Raw genomic sequence first — 26,747 nt, 5'->3', positions numbered from 1 at the left:
AGTAGGCTAGGTTATGATTTACTTTAAAGGTTCTATCAGTGAGATAGGAACGGATTATAAGGAAATATGTAGTAGGTAGGAATTGACGTATGGTAGAATGAGATGTTCTAAATCCAAACTGGTGGTCAGGAATAATATGATATGAGTCAAGGATTGGATAGAGGCGTTTTAATAAGGTTTTTAATAAGTTTTTCTAGGATTTTAGGGTGAATTGGGATGTCAGCTGTACAAACCGTGTAAAAAATGGGGCCTAAGATACTACCTTGAGGAACACAGGCGGGCTGAGAAAAGAGAGATGAGTAGGCTAGGTTATGATTTACATTAAAGGTTCTATCAGTGAGGTAAAATTTAATTTAACTGCATAAAAATCATCACCTAAGACCCAGAAGATTCAGCTAGGATGAAGGTCTAGATCAGGAGTTTCCAACCCAAGGCATGCATGCTCTAATTTACAAATGGCCGGGCATGTTTTATTTAGTTGTTAAAAATAGAAAAAAAAAAAATAAAAAAACCTCTTTCAGTGATTTTGGACACAGCCTATTTATGATAAGATAACAAACTTACTCTCTACATTACAATAATCTCGAGAATAAAAATAAGTTGAAGGTCACTAGCGATTGTTGAAGAGGCGAAGTGCAAGCTGCAAGTGCTTTCCAGAACTATACAGCACCAGTGTGGAAATGGAAATGGTGCGGAACTTTGTGGGTTCAATTCTCACCTGGGGCAGTTAACATTCATTTTTCGGCGGTCCCGAAGAATGAATCTTGACACGATCACCTTAGTTAGTAGGTGGTTGGCAAAAAGGACCTTTAGGCCCCCTTGCCGGAGATGTTTCCCCCACCCAATACCAGTACCATTACCCTGGGCCACCATGATATAAATATTGATTAACTAAGGAGGAAGCAAACGCTCAACGTTCTGAACTAAGCACTCTGTCGTTCTAAACGTTCTATGCTGTTAACGTTCTAAGCTGTTACTCCTTTAAAGATATATATAGTGGAGGAGGAGAAGGGGAAGTTGTGGCACGCCTCGATTCGGGGAACCCTCGGTTGTGCAAACTAATATAAAAGAGAAGAAATTAAAGAAGAAACCCCATGTTTCTGGAAATAAAACTATACAAAAAAATATGTTGGAACATAAACTTACATAAAAGCTATTGGTGTAGAACCACGCACGGAATGTGTGATCTCTACACTTATTCAGTTTTGTAAACCTATGTTTGAAACTAGGTATTGTACGAGTTCATCAATTGTGCACATAAATACAATTTTAAAAATACATCACCTTACTGGTATCGTTCATAGAAGTGTAAATTAGTGAAAAAAAAGAAGAAAAAAAGAGAGAAAAAAAAGAAAACATGAGATTTCACTTCCGTTGACCGAATGTCACCGCTGATGGCCGGAATGTAAAGGGGAATTAGATTAATGAAACGTCAGCGATTTTGAACCATTAATCTTTCTATTGGACCCGAACATAGCACTTCTAGCATTTTTTTTTCTCTCTCAAATTACATTCCACGCTGAAATAAAAATTGGTCGAGGTACAGCAATGATAAAATTTCAAAACATTGATATTAAAAAATGCCAATACCTGTTGAAACACAGATTTAAAATGACGCAAATTAATTGGAAAATACTAGGGAAAAAGAATTGAGGATATCTTCATTGCTAATTCATGAAAATAAAATATATAAAGAATATACTCGAGTCTGTAATAATAAGAATGTGTTAAACCACCAAACTTAAACTTTAGAAAAGATAGTGAATGAGATCTATTTCTTATTAACTTCTTTCTTTATAAAACATTTAATAGGGATATTTAAAGAGTATTCTAATAATGAATCTAAGCATTGATTTCTTCATCTTATTTTTCTCAGGTAGTATATTCAATTTTTGTTTTAAACATAAAAAAGTTTGATATTCCTTTATAATTGTTATTATATTTAAAAAAAACGTGACATACAGAACAAGAAATAGAATGACCTATTTTTTTCAAAGGGTACATTTTTTCTCTTTTTGCTTTAGGAATATTCCATATAAAATTATTATTTACTTTGATACAAGATATTAAGTCTACGCTAAATTGTATCCAATTAAATCTTAAAAAATTCCAAATACTTTGTTTAATGAGGAATTTATAGTGGATTAATATGAAATGAAGATGGTCGGGTGGGTGAAATCAGCAAAAAATAAACAAAAAATCTTATTTATTTGTGCCGAAGTTACGACCTGAATTTCAGGTCTTCATTAGGGCTGAAAAACAGTAAAGAGATAACAACCTGTATCCTTTTCAGAGATATGCCAATTCATTTCTTCAGTTTATCCAGTAATAATTTATAACTTAACAGTTTATAATTTAAATGATGCTTCATTTTTTATTTTATCTTATACCAAATTTTACTTCATTAAGAGTATCTTGTATTTTTAAAATTGTGACTGATTGGAAAATAGAAAATAATTGTAATAGAAATGGTTAAAATGTAAATAAAAAACAAAAAAAATTGTTTATACAATTTTGAAAATACTTTAAATGAATGTATGAATAGGATAATTTAATTTTTTTTAAATTAATATTAAGGAGTAGTCGATTAGTAGTTTTGGTTAGTCAAATTAATTGACTTGTACAATAAAAAAAAATAATAAAAATAATATTTCATTATCATGTTGAAAAAATTTGTATTAATTGTTTTTGTTAATGTTTGTATCAGTAGGTTAATTTAATTTACATTATTTCAAAATAAAAAGTAGGGATTAGTCAATTAGTAGTTTTAGTTTATTCAATTAGTTTGGGATCAAATTAATTTAAAATAACATTATAATAATGAATATAGTTAATAATTAAATAATGCAACTTGACTGATATCAATTCATCGATTGCTCAAAGGCCTTTGATGCCGTCTCGCACGGTATAGTCTGCCTTTGGCTGATTAATCTTGAATATCCTTAGTCCAAGAGCACAAGAGAAGAAAAAAAGTTATTTCATCCCAAGCTTTATTACTATTATTTAATGAAAACTATGGACAGGTACTAGTTAATACTGATGAATCTGCCAAGTATAGTTAGGGGGAATAAAATATGGAACCTGTTGTAAAATGTTAAAGAAAATTTGTTTTTCGTCCGGAGCTCCATATTAAAACTACATACAACACTAGAAAACCTAACGATATTTGCCAAAATAAATTCACAAGATGTTGGTTTCTAGTTGCTCAGACAAAATTTATTTTAGCAAATCTACAACCCCTATGTAGATAAATGTCAATAACTACTTTATAATAAATATAGCTAGATTTTATTTCTGGCTAACATCTGTTCGTCTAATGGTTCATAATTTTTCATATTTAAAAAATTTCGTCGGAACAATTAGTATTTTGTGAATTTATTTTGACATATATAAAAATAATTAAATAATTAATTTGAGTGCTAATAGATATTAGTACGTCTAATGACTCCTGTAAATTCATGTATATTTATCAAAATCAATTCGAAACTGATTTTTCGTTATTTTGTAAATTATACTGTACTATAAATGATGTTCTTGGTTTTCTAGTGTCAAAGGTAGTTTTGATAATATAGAGCTCCGAGTGAAAAATATTTTTAATTTTTTTTTACGAATTGAAAAAGTCCCCATTTTTATCCCACTAACTACAGTTAGCCGTCTCATCAATTTTGACTAGTACCTATACATAGTTTTCAGCAAAGTAATAAATAATTTGGATGAAATAACTGAATTTTTCTACTGGACTCTTCTATTACCAGCAACTTTATTCAGTTCTGAATAAAGTTGCTAATAAATAATAAATCATCTCTTGATTTATTTTAACGTTTTTTGGAACTGTATATTGGTAAACACTATTTTTGTAAATACTATACTTTAAAATGCAAAAAATAAATAGCATATATTATTAGCAATAAATATTCCAAAATAAAAGTTATCACTTACTTCGAATAATTTCTTAAAAAAAAAAATATTTTGTTAAAAGATTCAAGCCGATTCATTGAATAATTTGACGTTAATCAAGTAATTTGTTTTTTTTCGTTATTTTAACTGAGGAATGTCTTGGACCGCACAACGAAAAATCTTATTGTACCTCGGAATTTCTGTTTTACTTGCCAATATTAATGACAGATGTAATGGCAATTTATATATAAATAAACTATTATTATTGTTAAATAACATGCAGGTACATACATTGTATATGGAGAGTCCAATAATCGGAGATAGGAGGTGTTCCTGTGATTGAGGGGTTCTCAGCTTTGCAAGTTAAGTTCTGGCCATCGTCTTCTTTGCTGGGGATGAATGACAGCGTGCTTGTCGTACGATTTCCGTCGTTAGCAGTCTGAAAAAAAATGTAATTAAGAACATTAATATGAACAAGTATTTATGAAACAATGCTACGAATTAAATCATGTAAATTTTGATGAATTTTTGAAAAAAAACATAAGGAACAATGTAGAATATCATTCTTTGTTATTTATTAGGTTTAGCGTCATGATCTCTAACTAGGTGAAAGCAGAAACAATGGTTATCATAAATTTTATATGATATTGTAATATATATAGTTATGTATAATTATATAGATAGAAAACCTCTGTAGGTTGTCCTATGCAAATTTAGTTGCTCAAATTTATTTTGAGGTTCAGCCACATTATAATAGGTCTCCTACCTAGTTGCCAAGGGATAATTAAAATTTTTTTATGAATGACCATGAATTAGGAACTTTACGGGATTATGTAAAACATAATTGATATATGCTAGCGGTTTTCAACCGAGGTTCCGTGGAATGCTGGGGTTCCGTAAGCTTCTTCCGAGGTTTCGCGAAATAATTTAGGAATGGGTCATCGGGTCAACCATAGTTTTGAAATTTACAATCTTACATTTTCTTCAAATTTTGCACAGGTGTCGCAACACTGACGACCTGCCAACACTGTCCTGAAATTTCCTCAAAAGAAATGTATATTTCAATTGTATTTATGATTGCTATATGGTTAATGATCAAATTATATTTGAAGATTTGTTCTTTTAGTATTACCTTTATTAATTAACAATGAACCTTCATGTTCTAGCATATCTTAAATTTTACTGTAAATACGGCCAACTTTATTTATCAAATGTTAATGTAGAAGTTTCCACCATTTTCCAACTCCAATTAAACGGGTTCTGCCATTTTCCTACTTCTACCAAAGGAGATATGCTGTTTTCCTTCTTCTACGTGGGTTTCGCCGCCAACGAAAAGGTTGAGAACTACTGGTTTGCCCAAACGATATTTACCTGATTGCAAGGATATTTGCTGCACTTGGTGTGATGTCGGAAGAGTTGAAACGTTAGGCAAATAAACATATGAGTCCAGAAGGAAGATTGAATACATATGGAGAGCTTACAACCCTCCATTAAGGCTACCCACAATTAATAATAAGATCTATGGTCTATGTATAATTCCTCAGTTCAGGAGACCTTATTATACTTACGAACGCTCGTCACTGAGAAAAAGGAGTTTCTCAAATAAATTGGGACTAGATTAGCAGAAATTCGTTAATACTCCAGAGTGCTCGGAGAGCCAAGACTGACTTTCTAATACCATTATACGCATAATAGTCGCCTATGGTAGTAGACTGGGGTCTTGGCAGGATAGAGAGATGCTAATATACACATAGTAACAGAACCTGGTCAGAAAAATATAGCGACCAATCTGCTCAGGAAGGGAGTGGTGAAATTTGGAAAATTAAACTCATAAAATATTTTATAGAAAATTTATTATTGAAATTATTTTTAAAAATCCTTAGATAAAATTAATTGCAATAAAAATAAAAGTATCATGGAAACATATAAGATGAAATACAATGATAAAACATAAAATTATAAAGGTAAACACAAGATATTAAATGAGTTATAAAGAAAAAAAAATTAAAACATGCTAATTGTATGGAGTTAATGCTTTTTAGTCCCTTATAAAGTTTTTAAAAGAAGCTATAATTTTTTTACTAACGCGAAATAAAACATTAAGTATAAAAGAAATTTAATAAAATATATCACACAAGCGACTGAATCCAACTGATTTTGGTTTTAATGTAATAAAGTACATCAATGGTGACCTCAGCGTTTTATGGGAAGTTAAATCACACCAACCAACCGACCAATCCGACCCTTACTTTGATGTACGTAATCGAATGCGAATTACTAAATATTATGAATTGTGTGAAACAGAGAAAGCAATGAAAATTTGAAAGTAATAAAAATAATATCTTCTGATAACTAACAATCATACAACAGCTCATATAAAATTAAAATTTAACTGTATCGGAATTCCTGGCAAATTGGACAGAAAAACAGTTCCTCCGACTAACTAGAAAATGGCTCCCGGAGATTGCCGAGAGGTTGGGGGAGAGTGGGATGTAAATAAAGGTGAGGGCAGTTAGCCCGATAAGAAAGGTATTACTCCGCGGGGAATTTTTCCCTCAATCTGCTGCCAAATCACGCGAATCCCGCCAGAATCACGAACCATGTTCCTACGCCCCAGTTAGGGATACGATGTGCCGTAATTCCACACCCCTTCGCTGCCATCAGTGGAATTATGCAATGGAAATCAGTTTTCCACTGTTCGGAACGTATTCATACTTTTCCATTTCTTTTGAATACATTCTATTCAAATATCATTCCCATCTAACAATCAGCCATGTTCTAAAGAGATAGATAGAATTCTTCAATAAAAATTACGTGTTATCAAATTCCATCCTTCTGAAATCAAGAATCGGAAGGATCCTAGGAGAAGATAACCTACTACTTTCACTTTTCATCTTCATTTTCATATTATGACAAAAAATTGTTTAATAACAATTGTGAATCTTAGTATAAAACGCATGAATTTAATATTGTCAGCAGATAAGAGAATAAAATAAACGAGTTTTTTTACTGATACGTTGGAATTTTTCTAATATAAATCTAAATAATAAATATAAGAGATATCAACCACCTATATCATAAATAAAACTTTTCCAATATTGTAATACTCATTGCATTCATTTATTTCTATATTTAAAAGGAAGTTTACACGAATAGAAAAAATGAAGAATTTAAAATTTATTGTTTTATAACCTAGTAATTTATTTTCCATGTTTTCGACTTGGTATTTGATGTTTTAAAAAATATTTGAAATTTTAATAAACAAAAATAATTTTTTAATGGATTTTTTTGTCTAATTTATAGTAACTTCTAACATATCGTATAGTTTTTTTTTTAGCTTTTTATTTTTCATAATATAGCATTTCATACTTATTTTTAGCACATCAAAATACACTGTTAACTTTCATTTTCTGTAGATTGAGATTATAATAAAGTGAAAATTTCATATGCAAATTATTTATGTATTTATATATAATTCTAGAAAGCAATTCTAAGATGGAAAACTAAAAAAAACAATAGTTATTCTAATTTCAGTTATAACGATACCCAACGAAAATTTCTTAACAACAGACTAGATTGAGCTTAGTTCGCAATTAAGAAATAAGAGTTCGCTCTCAATTAATTTAATAGGTTCTTCAACCGAGGGTATTTATTTAGATTGCTCTAAATTCTTGCCTGAATTTTAATTGAGAAGCATGTATTTTTTTATATCAAAAATAATTTATTAAGAAATATTGTGGAGGACTTAAAATGAAAATGGAATAATATAAAATTATAAGAATTAGAAATATATTTTTATATATTTATGAGTATTCCTTTATATTATTTTGGGAGCTCAATTTTTCATAATGTTTTTGCTATACGTCTACGTTGCAAAACCGTGTTCATAAATAAATAAAATGCCAGTCCAGCAATACTAATTCAACATTCCGAAAGAAAAAAAATAAAAATGAACAACTTAATATAAAAAATACAGCACATACTCGTAAACAAAAATAAGTAAACCTACATAAAAATATTTATTGCTATTTGCAACTGTATTTACATAAAAATACATCAAGTAAATTTGAAGTAAAATCAAAATGGAATGATACACGGATGTAGAGAAACTACCCATTAGTAGCACTCTAATCATATTTCTAAACAAGAAACTCCAGACTTTCTTGTCATCTTCTTTTCAGGCACCTCGGATGATTTTGATGGTTAGGAAGTCTATAATGGAAGGATTGATATCTGGTTCGATGAATTACAAACGGAACTTTAAGGTCTTTATAAATGATTTTATTTGTGACAAAGTAAGGAACATTGAGGATTTTACGAAGGATTTTGGATTGTAAGGATTGGCTATGAGGGGTATTCGAAGGTTTAGTGGAGCCCCAAAGCTCAACTCCGTATTTCCAGACAGACCCTATAATTGTCATGTAGATCAGTCAAAAAATAACTTAATTAAAAAAAAAACTTAACTACAGAAGTACCCCTATCGTATACTACTACGTTTTCAATAGGATGCTATTGCATATCTCATTAAACATTGTCAGTGATGTATACTTAAAAAAAAATTAAACATGATATAGTAGTCGCGTGTCTTCTACATCTGAATGAAATTTGAGACTCTTTTAAAAACATATGAACACCCTTTCTTTATGTTTACATGTGCAGATGCAAGAGTTTTCTGAATTGTGACATTCGCAGTAGCATGGGACTGAATATACTTGAAAAGACCCGTAGCGTTTAGTGGAGAGCCCCAACTTCTATATCAACTTTCCTAAATTAGTATTATCAACATTTCTAAATATTTACTAATTTATTTAAGGAAAAATAAAATAAATTCCAGTTGCTTTGGAGAAAAAGGAATATAAGATAAGGTGTATTGAATACGTATTGGGCATCGATAAATTTGTAAAAATTGCGTATCGATACTTTAGTGGTATCACAAGTAACTTCGAATCCCCAAATGTCTGCGATGAAATATATCGCTTCAGAAGGGTAAGCAGTGTGTAGTTAAGTGAGTTTTTACACATTACTGGTAAAATGACGGATCATTATTTATTATAGTATTAAATGGAATGTTATAACAACGAATTGTAAGATGTTTGTGTTTTAATTAATCATTTTGCTTTTTATCATGGGAAAAGATTTTGGTGATCTGTTTTCTAGGACGACAAAGCAGAGGAACTAAGGAAAAACTATATAATCCACATTCTTAAAACTAACAAGTTTTCTATTTGTGGAAACAACTTATCAGCTTTATAAACAAAAACACAAAATTCATGGTAGAGGTGACTTTAAAAATAAAACTCTAAGTTAAGCTGTCTCACGTTTAATAGAGAAACCGTTATAAATGTAATAACCATATAAGAAAAATATAATTTAGAGTATTATAATGTGCTAATCGGATCGTTATTGTGAATAAAGTTTTGTAGGAAAACCGTCCACAGAGACTGAAACAGAGGTAAAAGAGCGTTCTAGCCGAGAAATCGATGCAAACGAGAGGTTTATAAATAAGTTTTATTGTACTTCGTTAGTCCTTTTTAGAGTGCTGGTAGGAACCTCTTTCCTTGAAAGAATGGACCAAGGGGTTCGAATTTGGACTTGTGGGAATTGGGTTTTATTTAGCGTTCTACACGCGCAATGCAATTAAACATTTTCGCTATGCCTAGAATAGGTTGGTAGGTTGCGTTTCCTTCCTACCATAGTTGGAACACAAATCGATGTCGAAACGTTAATACCAAAACCGATTATTAGAGACCCCCTACAATTTTGCTTCTTTTGGTTCAAGGATGAAATATTTAATTTAAGTTTAATCTTCGAAAATGACAAGTAGTACCCTTAACATAACAGAAAAAGAACAAAAATTTTGATTTCGCGATTAATTAAATTATTTTGTTTAAATGAAAAATGGTGCGAAATTCGGAGGATTGAAATAAATTCCAATAACTCCTACCAAATCATACTTACCCTTCGTCGTAAACCCATGACTTCCTGCCCCACAATATCCTTTAATAATACCTCACTTATTCCTGTCAAACAGGTCCGTTACCGAAAATACCTTTATAATTTATAATCGATAATATAATCGATAATAAGGCCCATCTGGACATACGGAGTTGAGCTTTGGGGCTCCACTAAACCATCAAATTCCTCCAGAATCCAATCCTTCATAAATCAATTATCATCCATCAGGACCTCAATGTTCCATATGTTGTCGATTTGGCCAGAACCAGATACCAATCCTTCCATGATAAAGTCCCCAATCACCCAAACCCACTCGTTTCTAACCTGGCTTCTGCTTCATTATCTGATAATCCACCTGGCATCTGAAAAGAGAATGGTCCCGAGATTTCCTCCTCTAGAAATATTATTGGAGTTCTATCAATGGGTAGATTCTCCACTTGTTTGTATCATGTCATTCATAACTTTTATCAAATTTACTGGTTGTATATATTTTTATGCAGTTGTAAATAACAATAAATAAATTATTTAAAAAAATTTCTTTAAAATAAAACTTGGATAAACAGATTAAGAAAGCAGGCTCGTTGAAGTTCGGAGGTAGTAGTAGAAGATCATATACCATTTTGCAAACTTCTATTTTTTTAATTTTATATATTAAAAAATTATAGATAATTCTAATACTTTTAAAACATTTCTATCTATTTCTAATCTGCCTAGTTTTCTAAGCCATTTCTCACTCTTAAATCAATAACATGCGAAATCTGCAATAAATTGTCCCCACAGTGGAAGCACGGAAACCACTGACAGATGCGACAGCAATAAAACAGCCCTAATAATATATATGCAAATGAGGCAATAATAAATGTTGGCTGACTATAAGCAATAAAATAAGGGAAGTTGACCAGCCTGGACCCTGTTTGATATTCCCTCAGCCGGTGAAACTTGGACTGGCAGGCACCTGCCGAATCATAATCCACTTCTGGATTGGTAAAGTTTGTCTTCACCGATGCTGATTAGTACCCTACCAGTCTGCTCCAGCATTGCCGTTAGTTTTAGAGCTTTGTTCTATTGTATTAGGTGCGCTAGGATAGATAATTAGAATTATAAAATAAAATAATACGAAAAGAAATATAATATATTCAACTCGGTGGAAGAAGGGAAGAAAAAGGGAAGCAAAACGGTGGAATATCAAACTAACATCTTACATAACCTTTAAGATGTAAAAAAAAGACGCCCTACTATACACATTTTATGATATGACGAAAGTATAGCATATTATTAAAGACTACTAATACTTTGCTAATTCACAAAATTTTTTTTATCAATTTACAAGCATAAATTAACGAAAGGAAGTGAGTGAACATTTATAGAACAGATATAAATTATTAGAATATCAAAGTGGGTTAAATTTTGTTATCACAAACTTACTTTAAGAGAATAGTAAGAGAAAATAGGTGATTGTAATATTATAATTACACAAAATTGAAAAAAAAAATCTATTATATGAAGATGAACGAATGCATTTTATAATCACTTAAATTTAGAAAACAATTAAAACATTTTTGCGTTATTAATTTAGTGTTTTTTTTTAAATAATACTTTTTTATTTATTGAAAGATATTACAATTTGCCACACAGTTGTGGGCAATATAAGGAAGCGTTGTAACTGGTAAGGCGCTGTGTACAACTACAAGGACCCGGATTCGAATACGGCTGTGGTAGATAATTAGTTATTCTGTTCCTGTAGCTATAATTCAAGTTCAGGGGGGGGGGATCTGCGGGGCCATAAAGAGGGTAACCTTAATTGGGGAAAAATCTGACGGTTGAGCGTGATCATAAACTTATCACCTCCTTGTATGACCATTCGTAATGAACATTACTTCCTTTCAAATTACTGAACACCTGACCCATTAGGTCATGAAGATGTGTTGTGGCGGTACATTTTTTTTATTATTACCTCTGTTGATGAATAGTACTGAACTGTACCATAAGCAAACTGCACAACAAATTAAGGGGAATAAATATATTTTTCCGACTGTTTAAAAAGAAAAAAAGTAATAATTACTATTATTTTAATAGGTAATAGTGATGAATGATCTCATACATACTAAAATAAAATAAAATAAATAAATGAATAAAAAAAAACTAAAAAAAAAAACTCTCTTAAAATATATACAAACAAAATGAACATAATCAAACTATCTGTATGAAAAATAAATAAATAAAATAACATAATGATAAAATAATATAGTCTCTTGTCATATTTACACTCTAATATACAATATTTACGCAATCGACCTGAGGATCCCTGAGACCACTCTATCCTCCACGAGTGAGGGGTAGAGCAGAGCTCGAAAGATCCCAGCGCATAATTTAGTGTTAATATTATTTTTAATACTATTTTAATATAATTATTTATTTTATTATTGTCCATTAAAGTTTATACTAATTTATTTTATTTACTTTTCTGAGTACTTCGATCTTTAATATTTATTCCTCAGGTCGACTTCTAAAGGAGGTAGAAAGGTGATCTTCTACTCGAGAATTTATTGCAATAAATATCTAAACATTTCAAGAACGTGACTAATTCTAATTGGAATTCGGGCTGATGAAGAGTCATGTATGGTCTACCAAATGACATTGTTGCAGGTCTTATCTTAGGTGAAGAGCTTGTATTAAAGACAACTCAAATTCACCAATCTCAACTCCCTTAGCCCTCGTGACATTGATGTCATTAGTAGGTCGCATGGAGTACATACAAATGGACGGTTCAACCCAACGCCATCTTCATTTAAAATTTATCTGAGAACCCCGAGAGAATAAATGTCTTGCCGGCCGTTTAATCACGACCGAGATGAACAATGGCGACCGGAGAATGGAAAACCTAAATTAGACCCGACTGCCGCGGAGTCATAATTGGCCCTCATGTTTTAACTTGGGAACCCGTTTTGAATTTTAATAGACCTGGGATATGTTTTACTTAGCCGATACTATTTGTCTCTATGCCTGGCATGCATGAAACTGGATCATTTAACACTCTATAAAGATAGTCTCGTAATTACTTTTTTACTGCAATTCTCTCGGCTAGAAATAACGAGAAAACTACGGAGAAAATTAATTTCCCTTCTGGGAATGAAAACATTTTCAGCATTGTAAAAATTCTTAATACACTTTCTTTATGTTGTGGTTATTTTCTCTCTTGCCATAGCAATTTCCTATCTTATTAATTTCGATGAATAACGAGCTTAACTAAAGCTTCATTCAATAAAGATTTATAAATAATTTTATTTTAACACTTTTTTTTAAATATTAAGTTATAAACTGTTGTCTGTAATTTGCTGTTATTTCTAGCTGTCGAGGATTGCTTTATAATTAAACTTTTTGAACTTAGAAATGAATAATTCTGCCACTCTACTCAGAACCTCATCAAGATAATTGAAAGTGTTTCCTTGAAGATAGCTAAACAAGGACAGGAACAAATAGTACTTAGTAGGTACTAAGTCCGGATTGTTGGTAGCTTAAGAAAAAAAGTCCCAATCCCACCTACTTCTGAATCAACACCTCTCTGAATTATATTTTTAATAAACAATGCTTTCATGGAAAGAGCATATTATTTTCTTTTTAATAATTCTTTCTTAATTAACATTACAGAAGGCACATTGAAATATAAGCATTATCTTGGTTTTAAGTTTTCTCTAATATTTCAAGTTTTCAAAGCAAGTGAACCTAAAAATATCCCTTGTTTAGGAATCGTTGCCCTACAAAAACTCATTATGAATTATTTAGGTTATATGTAATAAAGAAAACCTATTTATTTGTTTTAAATACTTTATTAATTAAATGTAAGATTCATATTAAGTGTTGTTCAAAGTGAAGGTATGCCCGCAAACGCTTTGTTTAGGCGACGGATTAGATATAATAATAATATGGCCTTTTATACCTAGCTGTAAAAACTATTCGAAACATAAGGATTAAAATATTTGGAACTAGCATTGGGAAGTGTCAGTAAAATTTATCAGTTTGTAAGAGGCTTTCGCAGTGTATTCAATCATTATGCCTTCAATTTATACTAATAGTGAATATTCCGATATGGTGTTTGTGTACGGTTCTTTGCAATGGTAATGCTTATGCTGCCAGACATGGATATGCCAGGCGATTTCCAAATAGAAGATTTCCAAACAATTATATTTTTAGCTCTAAGAGAAACTGGTGCATTTGCTATAATATCACATACTGATGGTATTGCCAGCATAAGAAATGATTTTTAGGGTTGAAATGATTTTTCAGCATTTCTCCATATAAGAAATGAAGAAAGGAGTGCGACCATATTATAATCCATGATGATAATCTATCTGGCAGTGTACAAAGAGCTGGAGCAGAATTATTACGCTCTCTAGACCTGACACCACAGGATGTTTTTGTTTGAGGTGACATTAAACTAAAAGCCGATGCAAGGCTGGTCAAGGATTTTTATTCCTCATGAAGAAGGATAATTGAATCTTGAAAAACAATAAGACATATCCAGTGCCGTTCTGCCACAGCTGCTGTTGAAGAAAGATGCCGAGCCTGTCTTAATGCTTAATGAAATCACAACATTTAATGTTTAATGTTTAATATAATTTAACATTTAATGTTTGTTTTGTTTTTAGCCCTGAAGAAGGCTAGAAACTCTAGCCGAAACGTCGGCACATTAAAATAAGTTAATCATACCTATTTGTGTTTCATTGACCGCACCCCCAACCATCTTCTCATTTATCATCCACGGTCAACTATCTCTCATAAATAATTTAATGTTTAAGTTTAATTAATAAACTAGTTGGAACAAATAAATAAGTCTTATTTATTTCATATAATCTAACTAATTCATAACAATGAAAATGTTAAGGTGTGAATATCTCCTAAACAAAGCGTTTGCGGACATACCTTCAGAAGAAATTTTTTTCTTGATTTGAGGTCCTTAATTCATATTTTTAGTTTGGCCACTTAACCCTGTAATATCCTGTATAATAAGGGGGATTATTGTTATCGTACAAAATTTTGAATTCGAGTTTTTGACGGAAATACACGTTTTGAGGTCTTGTGAGTGCTAATAAAATCGCAAAATGGTCTGCGTGTCTGTGTGTATGTGAGCATAATGAGTAAGTACTACGAAACTGAAACATTTTAGGTGGTTATATGCCTGAAACGTGACAGCAACATTTTCACTCAAGTCGATGGAATAGTAGTACATTATACCTTAGTTTTTCCATTTTCTTCAAAACAGATATAACTTTTTAAACTGACTCGGTGAATCAATGATCAATTAAATAATAATAGTAATAGTCATGTCTTTTTCTAATTGAAATTAATTAATAGGGTTCGAATTCCGAATTTCTCAAAACATTTACCCTTGAATTACCTTTAATCTTGTTTATTCCAAATAATTAACCACTTTCGTTTATAAAAAAATGTAAAAATATGAACTATGAAAATATCTGATTATCAACTAAATGAGAAAGTAGAGTATTAAGTAGTTTACAGACTGGAAAATCTTTCCCGATTGCAATTATTCACCACGGATTTTTAATATTTTGATAAACTGTAGTATTACTGAATTACCTGGAAAAACCCTAAAATTATAATTTTTATAGAAAAATAAATATTATTTTACAAGTTTGCCTTACAGGGTGGTAGGAGGATTTTATGCGCGCCCCGCACCATATTTTTCGTAACATAACGTAACGAAAAAAAATCTTTAATAAAATATAACTTTATTTAATATGTCTTCTTGCAAGATTTTCTTTCATTAGATTATAAATTAAGAAGAAATTAATTGGTGTGATGAAATATGAAGATATCTTATGAAAGTGTCTTTGATGGAAATAAATATGAGGTGGGAAGATTTGTGGCATGCTGACTCAAAGGTTGAAAAAGTGTCAAATCTTGACAAGGAGGATCTCTTACTTAAGGCGCCTGGATTGATTGAAGAATATCCAACCCTTGTATCCTGAGGCATAGCTGTCTTCCGGCCATCTCCTTTTCGAAATATTATTTTATATCATATCTGTCACTCCTCATCATCCCTATGCAGGTTCTGAAAGTGGTATTTCGCGGAAAAGTTTCGTTAATCATCGATGTAAATTAGAATGTTTTATGTAAATTATATCAACAGTTTTTTTTTTTTTTAACAATGCATCTATCTGTTGTTTAATAAACAAGAGTTTTTATATCTGGTAAATTCCTTTTAATTAATTGCAGGCAAAATTAGAGTGCACAACCCACAACGATCTTAATTATTGGACTCGTTTGACAATTTACGATAATAGCTTAATTTGGGGTTTTAACTTATTCCATTAACAATGAAAAGAGATCCTGAATATTGTTTAGCGTTTCTGTATTGATAAAAAAATGTTTAATACTTTTTTTTTATTATTTTATTGTTTAATAATAAATCTATATATAAATTTATTTTTTACTATTCTGAGAACAAAATGAAATAACTTTTTAATAGGAATACTCTTATTAGTTTCTACTTCTTCATTTGCTCATTAGAGACGTTTTGGGACAATTGTCCATCATCTAGTCTGACCTTATATTAACCTTAATTCCTTTCAGGGATTTGTCTGGATATTAAAATGTGTCTTATTATTATTATTATTATTATTTTATTTGTCCATTTACTATTCACTTTGTAGTCATTCATATTTACGTTCAGTCTGGTTTGTCTGAACCAAACTTGTTCCCACTACTTTTACTCCACTTGTAAAGGAAAAAAGTAAAATTGGTTAAAAAAACAAAACAAAAGTAACATCTAAAAATAGATTTTTCTCTATTCAGGTAATTCATTCTATCGTTTATTGAAGTTTGAAGTTGAAGAACTAGACAGTTAACCTCAGTTTTTGAAGTTTTTTTAATTAAAGTTTTTAAATTACATTTATATTTATAGTTTTTTGTCTTGTGATCCTTAGACCAATTTATAACCGAGACAAGAACTTCACTCATTTTAAACAGCCCCTCTAAATATCTATAAAGAATTAAATAACTGTTGTTAATTCAATGATCTTTTGACATTTTCTAAACAAAATTGGAAGATCGGTAAAGTCTTAAACTATAAGGTTTTCTTTATGTAAAGCGTAGGATCCCGAAGTTTTACGGAATCAAAGCTATTAATCGAGTATTAAAGTTCACAAAGTACTCTTAGATCTACCTTTTTTACTTTCACAATAGTCTTCAAGTGTCGAGAAACTGGAAGTCATAATAGTACAAGAGCCGGGAACAAAAAAAAAACCAGCTATCTCATCCCAATTTTTTATTAATTTAATGAAAACTAGGCATAATTACTAGTCAAAATTGATGAGTCTGCCAAGTATAGGTAGGGGGAATAAAAAAATGGCGTCTGTTTCATAACCTTAAAAAAACATTATTTTTTCATTCGGAGCTCTATATCTTAAAAACTACCAACAACACTAGAAAATCTAAGAGAACATTATTTAAAGAAGAGTACATTTTCTGAAATATTAGTCCTAAAAGAGCTGTTTACGTCCAATAGTTCTCGAAATACAGCTTATTAAAAAGTTAAATTTCTTAAAAATCTACTGAAAGATTATTAATTTATTTTTAGAAATCTATATCTCAAGAACTACGTGACGTACAGATGTCTATTAGCACTCAAATTAAAGCTAGTTTAATGGACTATAAGAAGGTTTATGACCTTTACCTTCGTAGGAATAGTAGTTTTCATGATATTTGCTAAAATAAATTGATTTATTGCTGTACGGACAATAAGTTTGATTTATGAAAAACTTCATTTCAGAAACCATTGGACGTACAGATGTCTGCCAGCGCTCAAATTAAAGCTAGTTAAATTTACTATAAAATGGTTAATATGTTTATCTTTGTAGGAGTAGTAGTTTTTATGATATTTGACAAAATAAACTCACAAAATGTTAATTTCTAGTTGTTCGTATAAAATGTTGGATTTTTTAAAAAATATATCTCTAGATCCATAAGACGCACATATGTCTGCCAACACTCAAAATAAAGGAAATTTAACTTTCTATAAAGTAGTTTATGACACGTATCTTCGAAGGGGCGGTAGTTTTTATGATATTCGCATATGAATATAAATTTGGCAAATGAAAATTTGTCCGAACGATTATAAATCAATTTATTTTTGCAAATTTCATGTAAACTATTACTCCTACGAAGATAAACATCATAAAATACTTATTTATAATCATAAAATTCTTTCTTGAGACTGGCAATTTTTTACTAAATAATTCAAAACCTTATCCAAATTATAGTCTCAAACTTTTATTGTTTTTACACGTCCAACGTTTCGGCCAATTCGGCCATCTTCAGGGACAATCTTAATTCACTATGAAACATATTATTTAATATTTTTCCAAACACTTCATACAGGCTATTCTGCCCAGGTCAAAACATTTTTATCCAATAAGTCAAATATCCATTAAAATTCACAGTCAAAAATATTTTTCATTTTACCACTATCATAAACTTTTATTACAACCTTACTTGTTTGTTAATGTTTTGAATTATTTAGTAAATCATAAAATACTTTATAACTCATTGAACATGTTTTAATTTGAGTGCAAATAGACATATGTACGTCAAATGGTTTTTGAGATATACATTTTTTAAATTAAATTCACTAACTACTGATTTTTCAGTACGTCTCGAAAACTATTAAATTTAAATAACTCTATTAGGGCTCATATTTTAGCAAAGTTACTCTTCTTTAAATGACGTTCTCTTAGGTTTTCTTGTGTTGTTCCTAATTTTTACGATATTCAGCACCGAATGAAAAATTAGTTTTTTTAAGGTTTTGAAACAGCCGCCATTTTTTATCCCCTCTACCTAAACTTGGCAGACTCATCAGTTTTGACTAGTAATTATACCTAGTTTTCATTAAAGTAATCAAAAATTGGGATGAGGTAACTGTCTCTTTTTTCCTCTTGGGCTCTTGTACTATGAGTTCATCGTTGTCAATTGTGTAGGTCTTCCTTTGGGTTGGTTTTCTAAATTTGTGGCACCAGCTGAACATTTTTTAAGCCACTTTCTGTTACAACACTCTTCCTGGAACGCCGTGGTAATGTTCCTTGCATCTCGGGGTGCCGAGTTTCCAAATTTGAAGTAATAAAAAAAATTAATTGAAAATCGGGTGTTTCCATAGCGATATTTGATGGCATTCTTGTGCCCATGTGCAATCTATTGGAATGTTAGTAAACATTATCAAATCGATAGTAATAATAGAGATTCATTACAATCTGTAAACATAAACGTCCACTAATACTACTTTGAATTTCTGAAATAATTAAAACAGACAATTCATATAAAATTATCCAAAATAACTTCGAGGTATTTTTTCCCATGATGACAGAATGCCTTGCGTTAACATATTGCTAATTGTTAAACCAATCAACTTTTTGTTGTAGAGTTGAAAATAATTTTGTAATACCAGCTGACGTGAATAATCGCGGATGTGAAACGAGTAAGAGGAGATAAAGGGAAAAAAGAATAGTAGAAGAGGGAATCCGGTGTTGTGGCGATGGGGTCGGGAACCAGCTGCTGTAGAAAAAGTGTCCAATCCTTTCCTCCTGTCAAATTCAGAGCCGATTAATCAACTTATTTCATGTTTTGGCCGAGGAAAAAATATCCGTTCAGGCCACCGCTAGGATTGGATAGGGAAAAAATCCAGTTAGTTACGAAGGGGCTCTTCCAGTAAATATGTTAGAGAAATATCCGATTTTACCATTTAAAATTGACATTTAGTATTTTCATTACTAACTAGTTTAATTCAACGTAGTTATTTCAACTGAATCTAAATTTGATTGCAGCATCATAAACTTCTTTTCAATTCTTATAATAATGATTTATTGTTGAGGATCACTCAATAGTATAGTAAAAATAAAAATAAAATTTATTAAATAAATCAAAAATTCGTATCCATTTTTGTCTCAACACTTTATTTTTCACCAGTCCAACGTTTCGGCCATTTTAGCCATCTTCAAGGACATCTAAATATTTAACAGCTTATATTATATCTTCATTTTTGACACTTATAACAACAACATTATTCACTATATAATATAACATACCTTCAATATAATTTAAACCAACATTATGCAGAGATTTTAAGCTAAATAAATTTATAAAAATAAATGAAGAAATTTGTTACTATTTACAATTAAATGTAATAATGGAATTTTGAGAATTAGAATAAATGCCAAATTGAGACAAAAATGCAATTTAAAATAAAATAAATTAATTTTAAAACAAGGCAGACCTGTGTGAGTGGGAGGTTATAAATTGTTTGTTATATGGTGGTATATTAATTGTTGATAATCTTATAGAGGAAAATTAAATGTTAATGATTTTAAATTTTAAAAAATAGGTAATTAGACTTAATAATAAATATGACTCTCTAATAATTGACTGTTTGAATAGGCTTTTAACTTATAATAAAGAAAATGACCTGGGCAGAATAGCCTGCAAAAGAAACTTTAAATTAATGTAAGGAAGAAATTATATTGAAGGTATGTTATATTATATAGTGAATAATGTTGTTGTTATAAGTGTTAAAAATGAAGATATAATATAAGCTGTTAAATATTTAGATGTCCTTGAAGATGGCTAGAATGGCCGAAACGTTGGACTGGTGAAAAATAAAGTGTTGAGACAAAAATGGATACGAATTTTTGATTTATTTAATAAATAATTACCTTGTCACAAGAATTTGAAATAATATAATTAAAAATAAATTTTTTTTTTGTTTTAATTCTCACTGTCGACCTATTGTTTATTTTTACATCAAATGGCTTATTTATCACTATTCTATTAACTTGTAGGATTATGTATATATAATCTAAATATTTAATTTAATCATAACATTGTTATTTAGGCGATGAGTAGTGATGATTCAACCAACACATACATATACAGTAAAATAATAAAGCACACTACTACACTCCAACAAAACAGAGCAAAGGACATTAACAATACATAGCGGAAGGAAACCAAACTAGGCTACTGCAGAACTTTAAATCTCAAGTTGTAATTGCAATTAAAATTTAAAAAATATAACTCATTAAGGGTCAGGAGTTCAGTACTTTGTAAGGAAGTACTGTTACTAGACCAACGGTTGTGCAAGGAGGTGATTAAGTCAGAATCATGCTCGACCACTAGATTTTTACCCGATTAAGGATACCCAATTTAAGAAGCTGGGTGGACCACAGGAGAGCTTCAGAACTCACAGGAGTTAACTCATGGTTACAGTGTAACAGAAAACAATTTTCTGCCAGCCGGATTCGAACTCGGTTCCTTGGAGTAAGTAGCCACGCCCTTTGCCCTGTGGCTACTGTGCTTCCCAATTATTTTGTAAAATAACAGTTTAATTTATTTGATACATACATTATTTAAAAAGTTACCAAGTCTTCCGTACAGAAATGAACTATACCATGGTTATAGAAACGAACGTCAGCGATTTGACATAGTGGGTGTAAAACATGGTAACTATAGCAGATACCATGTTTACTTTAGCACAAATGTGTATTATGCAGATTATAACAAAACATTTTCAAGCTACTGCAATGACGTGCGTTGTATAGAAGTTGTATCAAGTTCAGTTACTCATACTCAACTCATAGTTGAAGAAATTAAATTTAAAAATTTACTTTTGTTAAGTAGGTTAAATGAATATGAGGCTGTAAATTTGGTAAATGCAGTAGATAGCTTGTTTTACTTTAAACTGCAGTTACAAAAATTACAATAAACAATCGTTTAACCACAAGTTTTCTGGTTATGAAAATTATGGTTTAACTCTTTACGAGTCATAAACACACACATACGTATAAATAATGACTAACAAATAGACTCTCACACTACAGATATATGGTACTGATACTGGTACGGGTATTTGGTGGGGGGAACAAGTCCAGCAAGTGGGCCTAGTGGTCCTTTTTGCCAACCCCAGGTGGCTACCTGAGTTGCCGCCGCGTTCTAACCAAGGTGGGATTTCAAGATTCATTCCTCGGGACTGCCGAAAAATGAAAGTTTAACTGCCCCAGGTGGGAATCGAACCCACAACGTTCCGAACCGAGCTCACTGGGACCTGCGCCCCAACCCACACGGCCGTCACGTCCCTGCAAATATATGGTAAGTTGTGTCTGGTATTCGACAGTAGCATAGTTTGGTTTCTTCCAGTTATATGTATATACTTTATGTATGCACTGTTTCCCTAACCTGTGGGACCATTAGTTTATTACTTTACAATGATAAGGCGCTTGGATCACTCCTATTCATCATCTAAATAAAAATATAATTAAATAAAATATTAAGGACAAAAAAAAACAGCTATTTTACACTGTTTTCCAAGAGACGTGGCGTAAATTCAAACAAAGCCTAAAAATCATCATAAAAGAAGGATAATAATTTGTTGGGCCGCCCATAGCTCAGTGGTTAAGACACAGTCTTTTACCAATTTGATGTCTATTGGCAGTGCCGGTTCGAATCCGGCCTGGGACGTTGACTTTTTCAGTAAGTGGCGGTCCCACAAAATGAAGAATTTTGACCCCCAACCCATGGTTAGGGAGTACAGGACTCCAATGGGATTCTTGCCCAAAAAAGAAAAAAAATTAATAATTTGTATTTAAATGTGAAATTGAATAAAAATTTATATTTGTACTTATGAAATTAGTCTTAATTAAATAAAATGTTGAATATGTATAGAGGAAGCAAATGTTTCTTCACATATTAAGAAAAAGTTATGTTACAGAGAATTCCTCTTTTTTGACATGGGTGAAATTATATAAGATAACAACATTTTCATTTTAATACTGATCACCTTACATCCTTCATCTTATAATTAGGAACATTTACAAAGCGGTGCCTATATCGAATTATACCATGAACCTTAAAGGGCTTTAAGTGAATCACTAAACAATAAAGTAGCTTAAGTTATAAAACCCCCTATGCGATTAATTATACCCTAAGTTGCGATCACAACCATATAAACATATGTTACCGCAGAAAGATGGTTCATTGCTGCATAAAGTCTAACAGGCTGAGTGCAGTAAGTGCATTATACAGGCCGTTGTAATATGAGCTGTACTCAAAGCATAGCGTCAGTTTAACGACATCTGATACGTCCTATTAGTCTGGGTGTAGCTACCGTGAAGGCTATTCAAGCTATCAGATTATAGCTTTTATGTCTAAATTGAGAATGTGATATCCACGTGCCTCATATAGTCAGGGCTTCATGTTCAGCTCCTGTTCTCGCTAAATTATATATCCTGCCTGAAAATTCTTATTAATTTATTTATGTCGAAATTAAATATTAACAATCCACAAGCTTTCATAAAGATTAAAAATAAGACAATTTAAAAGTCCTGTCCAACTTAGTTCAAAAAATATAATATAAAATTTTGCCTTGTATATAAATTAAAAAAATCTTAGTGATATATGTTTTTAAAAATGAATCTTGTGCGTAATATTGATATTTAAAAGTATATAGTAGATTGTAGATTGTAGAAAACATGAAAAATGACTCATATTTATAACAAATACTTAAATATGGAGTAGTATTTATGAAAACATTATTTTAATGAAAATGTCCAATGGAAAGGGCCGAAACGTAGCTAAAGTATGCAGAAAAAGACGTTGCTACTACGTAGGGAATATATAAATATATTAACTGTTTTGAATAAAATTTAGAAAATATACATATTATTACATAGTATTATTTTAAAAAATGTGGGTTTAGATGGTTCTAAAATACCATTTTGATTGATATTTACTATTATCAATAACACAATAATTTAATAATAAAAAAGTTATTTAATAATGACAAAAATGAGTCCCTCAAAAAAAACCATAATACGAAACTTTTGGAATAGATATTCCCTTGTCTCTGAAGAACTATTCAACGTATAATAAAGTTTTGTCACTTTGATAAAACTTGGATAAGTATGAAAAAAAAAATTAATAACACTATTAATTCGCATCTTAAGTGTAAAAACTATCCATTATATCAGCGGGCCTCAACCTTTATATGTACACTGAAATTATTTAAAATAAATCCACTATATCTCTACTATCATAATTGATATATTTGATAAATTGAATAATTAAATCTTAATGGTAAATAAATAAAAACATATAATTGTTATAAAAGCGCATGTGAAGTGTAAAAAAATACTCTATATATTTGGGGCTCTGAAATTGTTTTTATTTCCAGTACACTGATATTATGTAAAACAAAATTCAATTAAATAAAAAAAAAAAACTTTACAGAAGTGTATATATTGGTATGTATCTGTCGTCGGGATGCCAGGATAATCGCTGAAGACAATTATCCAAAAATAAGTTAATTAATTAATTTATATTGAGTCCTGCAAAGCTGTTGTTATAATTGAATTCTTTTTGTGTTTACCAGTTTATTCATTATTGAATATCTTTATATTTACAAAATATTGTAACCATTTAAACATAGGATACATTAGGGAGTAGTAAAAGTAATACAAAATAAATACAATATAAAAATAAGAAAACATTTAGTTATAATTAATAGCTCAGCGAAAATTATGTTATATTAAAATGACTTGGGGAAATGATTTAGATAGCTTGTTTGCAAAAAATATTATATTACAACTCTTTACTAAAATCAGCGGATGTGGGATGGGTAGATTGACAACTGTTACTTCTGGTGGCTTCTTTATCTTTCAACCCCGTCTTCCTTCCTCTCTCATGTCTGGTCCTTTCTCTTCTGTCTTCGTCTTCAATGCCCTTTTTCGTGGTCAAGTTGTCCTGCCCCTTTTCTTGCACCTCCCCTTAGAGGCGTCACCTTTTTTGAATCTTATTCCTCATTGGTCATAGGTGACAACGCCTACTAAGTGAGTGTCTCCTCTAGGCCTAGGAGGGGATGGTAAATTTCTGACGAATCTAGGAAAGATCTCTACCTGCCTTAATGGCTTCTGCTCCTTCTACAAGTGGTACCCATTAATAAGTTGGAAAGAACTGTGGTACGAAAGTGAAAAACTCTGGTGTACAAGACCAGTGTGGGATACAAACATAGGGGTCCCCTTGTTGAAGTATCCTTTCTTGGAGGACAGGTATCGGTGCAGAAATGGCTAAATTATTTAACGACATTTATACGATTGTGTAGTTCAATACATATCAATATATGCACAGCATAAAAGCATAAATATATATGAGTAAATAAGTAGATATATGTAATTGTTGGAAAAATAATATTAATTTATTATGAATATTTGTTTATTTCGATATATTGCCTCAGTTTTTATTATTCTAATTTCTTTAATTTATATTCAGTAGCACCCACTTTGGGATACATTGCCTAAGATAAGTAAGAAATTTCTAACTAAAAAATGTGATAGAAACTAGTTACAAATTTTAAATATGCTAAAGGGATTTTGGATTGATTGAAACTAAATCTTTTTCAAACGTATAGTGTTATTATTACTTCTGCGATACAATATCAAAGTTTCAATGTTTTTCTTCTACAAAAAAAATCATGGCATCACATATTTTTAGGCGCATTTATTTTTTATAATCATAATAGAGATATGTATCACTTTAAGAATTATAAAACCCATAAATATTAAGTCTTCCTCTTCTCTAGTATTTAACAGCTCAAAAATAATAATATATGAAAGTCCCTTAGTTCGATTATATTGTGGATTAAAGTTTCAAAAAATGTACAATGGCAAATGCTAATATAATTAGTATTTATATATTTTTTTATTGTATTCATTTAATGTAAAAAAAAAAAAAAAAACCTTACAGAGCCTTAATCAAATGCATTTTTTACACATATTACTGGGGAGTCCCATCTTAAAAACGATTTATTATTTAATTAAGTCTTTATTATAATATTTATATAACAATATAAATTATAACTAATTGTTTTACATCTGATTTACTCACGGTTTCCTTGGTCTTGTCGAGGCGATGACCTCCCTTCCACCATGTCAGCTGAGCAGGTGGCCTGGAACCAGTAGATGTACAAGGGAGGTTGTAGAGTCTTCCCGCAGATAAGGGTTGGTTGCTGTCTTGTATTTTCACTTCAAGAGGTTTAACTGTAACAAAATAGACATAAATAAGTCATTAAAATAAACTAATCATAGTCTATATATTTTTCAATATATATTTATTTGCGAACGACTGACTCAAAATGAAAGAAAAATAAATGTAATAAATATGCTTATTTGTCGTTGGTAAACTTGTTTTGCCAGGAAATGATGGAACATTATTTTGTTAAAAATATTCTATTAATAAACACAGTGATGTTGTGGTGTATTGTGAAAAAGGTTTCCCTCCATCCATCTTGGTTTGTTTGGTATGTATAGAAGGTTTGGTAACTACTAAATTTGGCGGATTAGTAATTACTATTTACTTATTTTCAATGGTATAAAATGTTTTAATTGAAGATACATAAAGCAAAAAATACAGCCCCTTACTTGTCCCCAGCATTTCGAAAAATCTTGGAATAAAATAAAATCTAAAAAAAGAGGGGAAATACTGTAATCCGAAATAATTAGAATAATCAAAATGAAGATGGCTTCATTCTGATTCTTGGTAATGATAAATAAATCAATTTTAGTATGAATAAAAATATCGTTTTGTTAACGAACAATTTAATTTTTTATTGCATTTTTTTTCTGTGCTTCAATTTTTTTTTTTTTTTAATTGATAGATTTATTTATTGATAGATATTACAATCTGCCACACAGTTGTGGGCAATAGGTAATATTGATGAATGATCTCATACATACTAAAATAAAAAAATAAGTAAAAAAAAAAAAAATATTGGACTAAACTATTATTTTAAAATGTCCGGATTTTTTAAATAACACACGTGTTATTATACATATTTTATTACA

The 26,747-nt window shown here is 30.6% G+C and overlaps 1 protein-coding gene across 2 annotated transcripts in view; it reads right to left on the bottom strand.

Moving 5' to 3' along the window:
* side-VII (sidestep VII) overlaps positions 1–26,747 on the bottom strand; it is a gene marked incomplete at its 5' end in the record, with an annotated part of 293,850 nt that overhangs the window by 242,340 nt on the left and 24,763 nt on the right. For both annotated transcript variants that reach the window (XM_067045798.1, XM_014438911.2), the window contains 2 exon segments: positions 4,189–4,336; positions 25,792–25,943. In XM_067045798.1, coding sequence (XP_066901899.1) covers positions 4,189–4,336; positions 25,792–25,943 — 300 coding nt within the window.

The sequence above is a fragment of the Halyomorpha halys genome, unplaced genomic scaffold, assembly GCF_000696795.3.
Source record: "Halyomorpha halys isolate HHAL.00 unplaced genomic scaffold, Hhal_1.1 Scaffold71.1, whole genome shotgun sequence".
Taxonomy (NCBI): domain Eukaryota; kingdom Metazoa; phylum Arthropoda; class Insecta; order Hemiptera; family Pentatomidae; genus Halyomorpha; species Halyomorpha halys.
The sequence above is the reverse complement of the archived record's forward strand: the minus strand, read 5'-3'. Positions and strand labels throughout refer to the sequence as shown.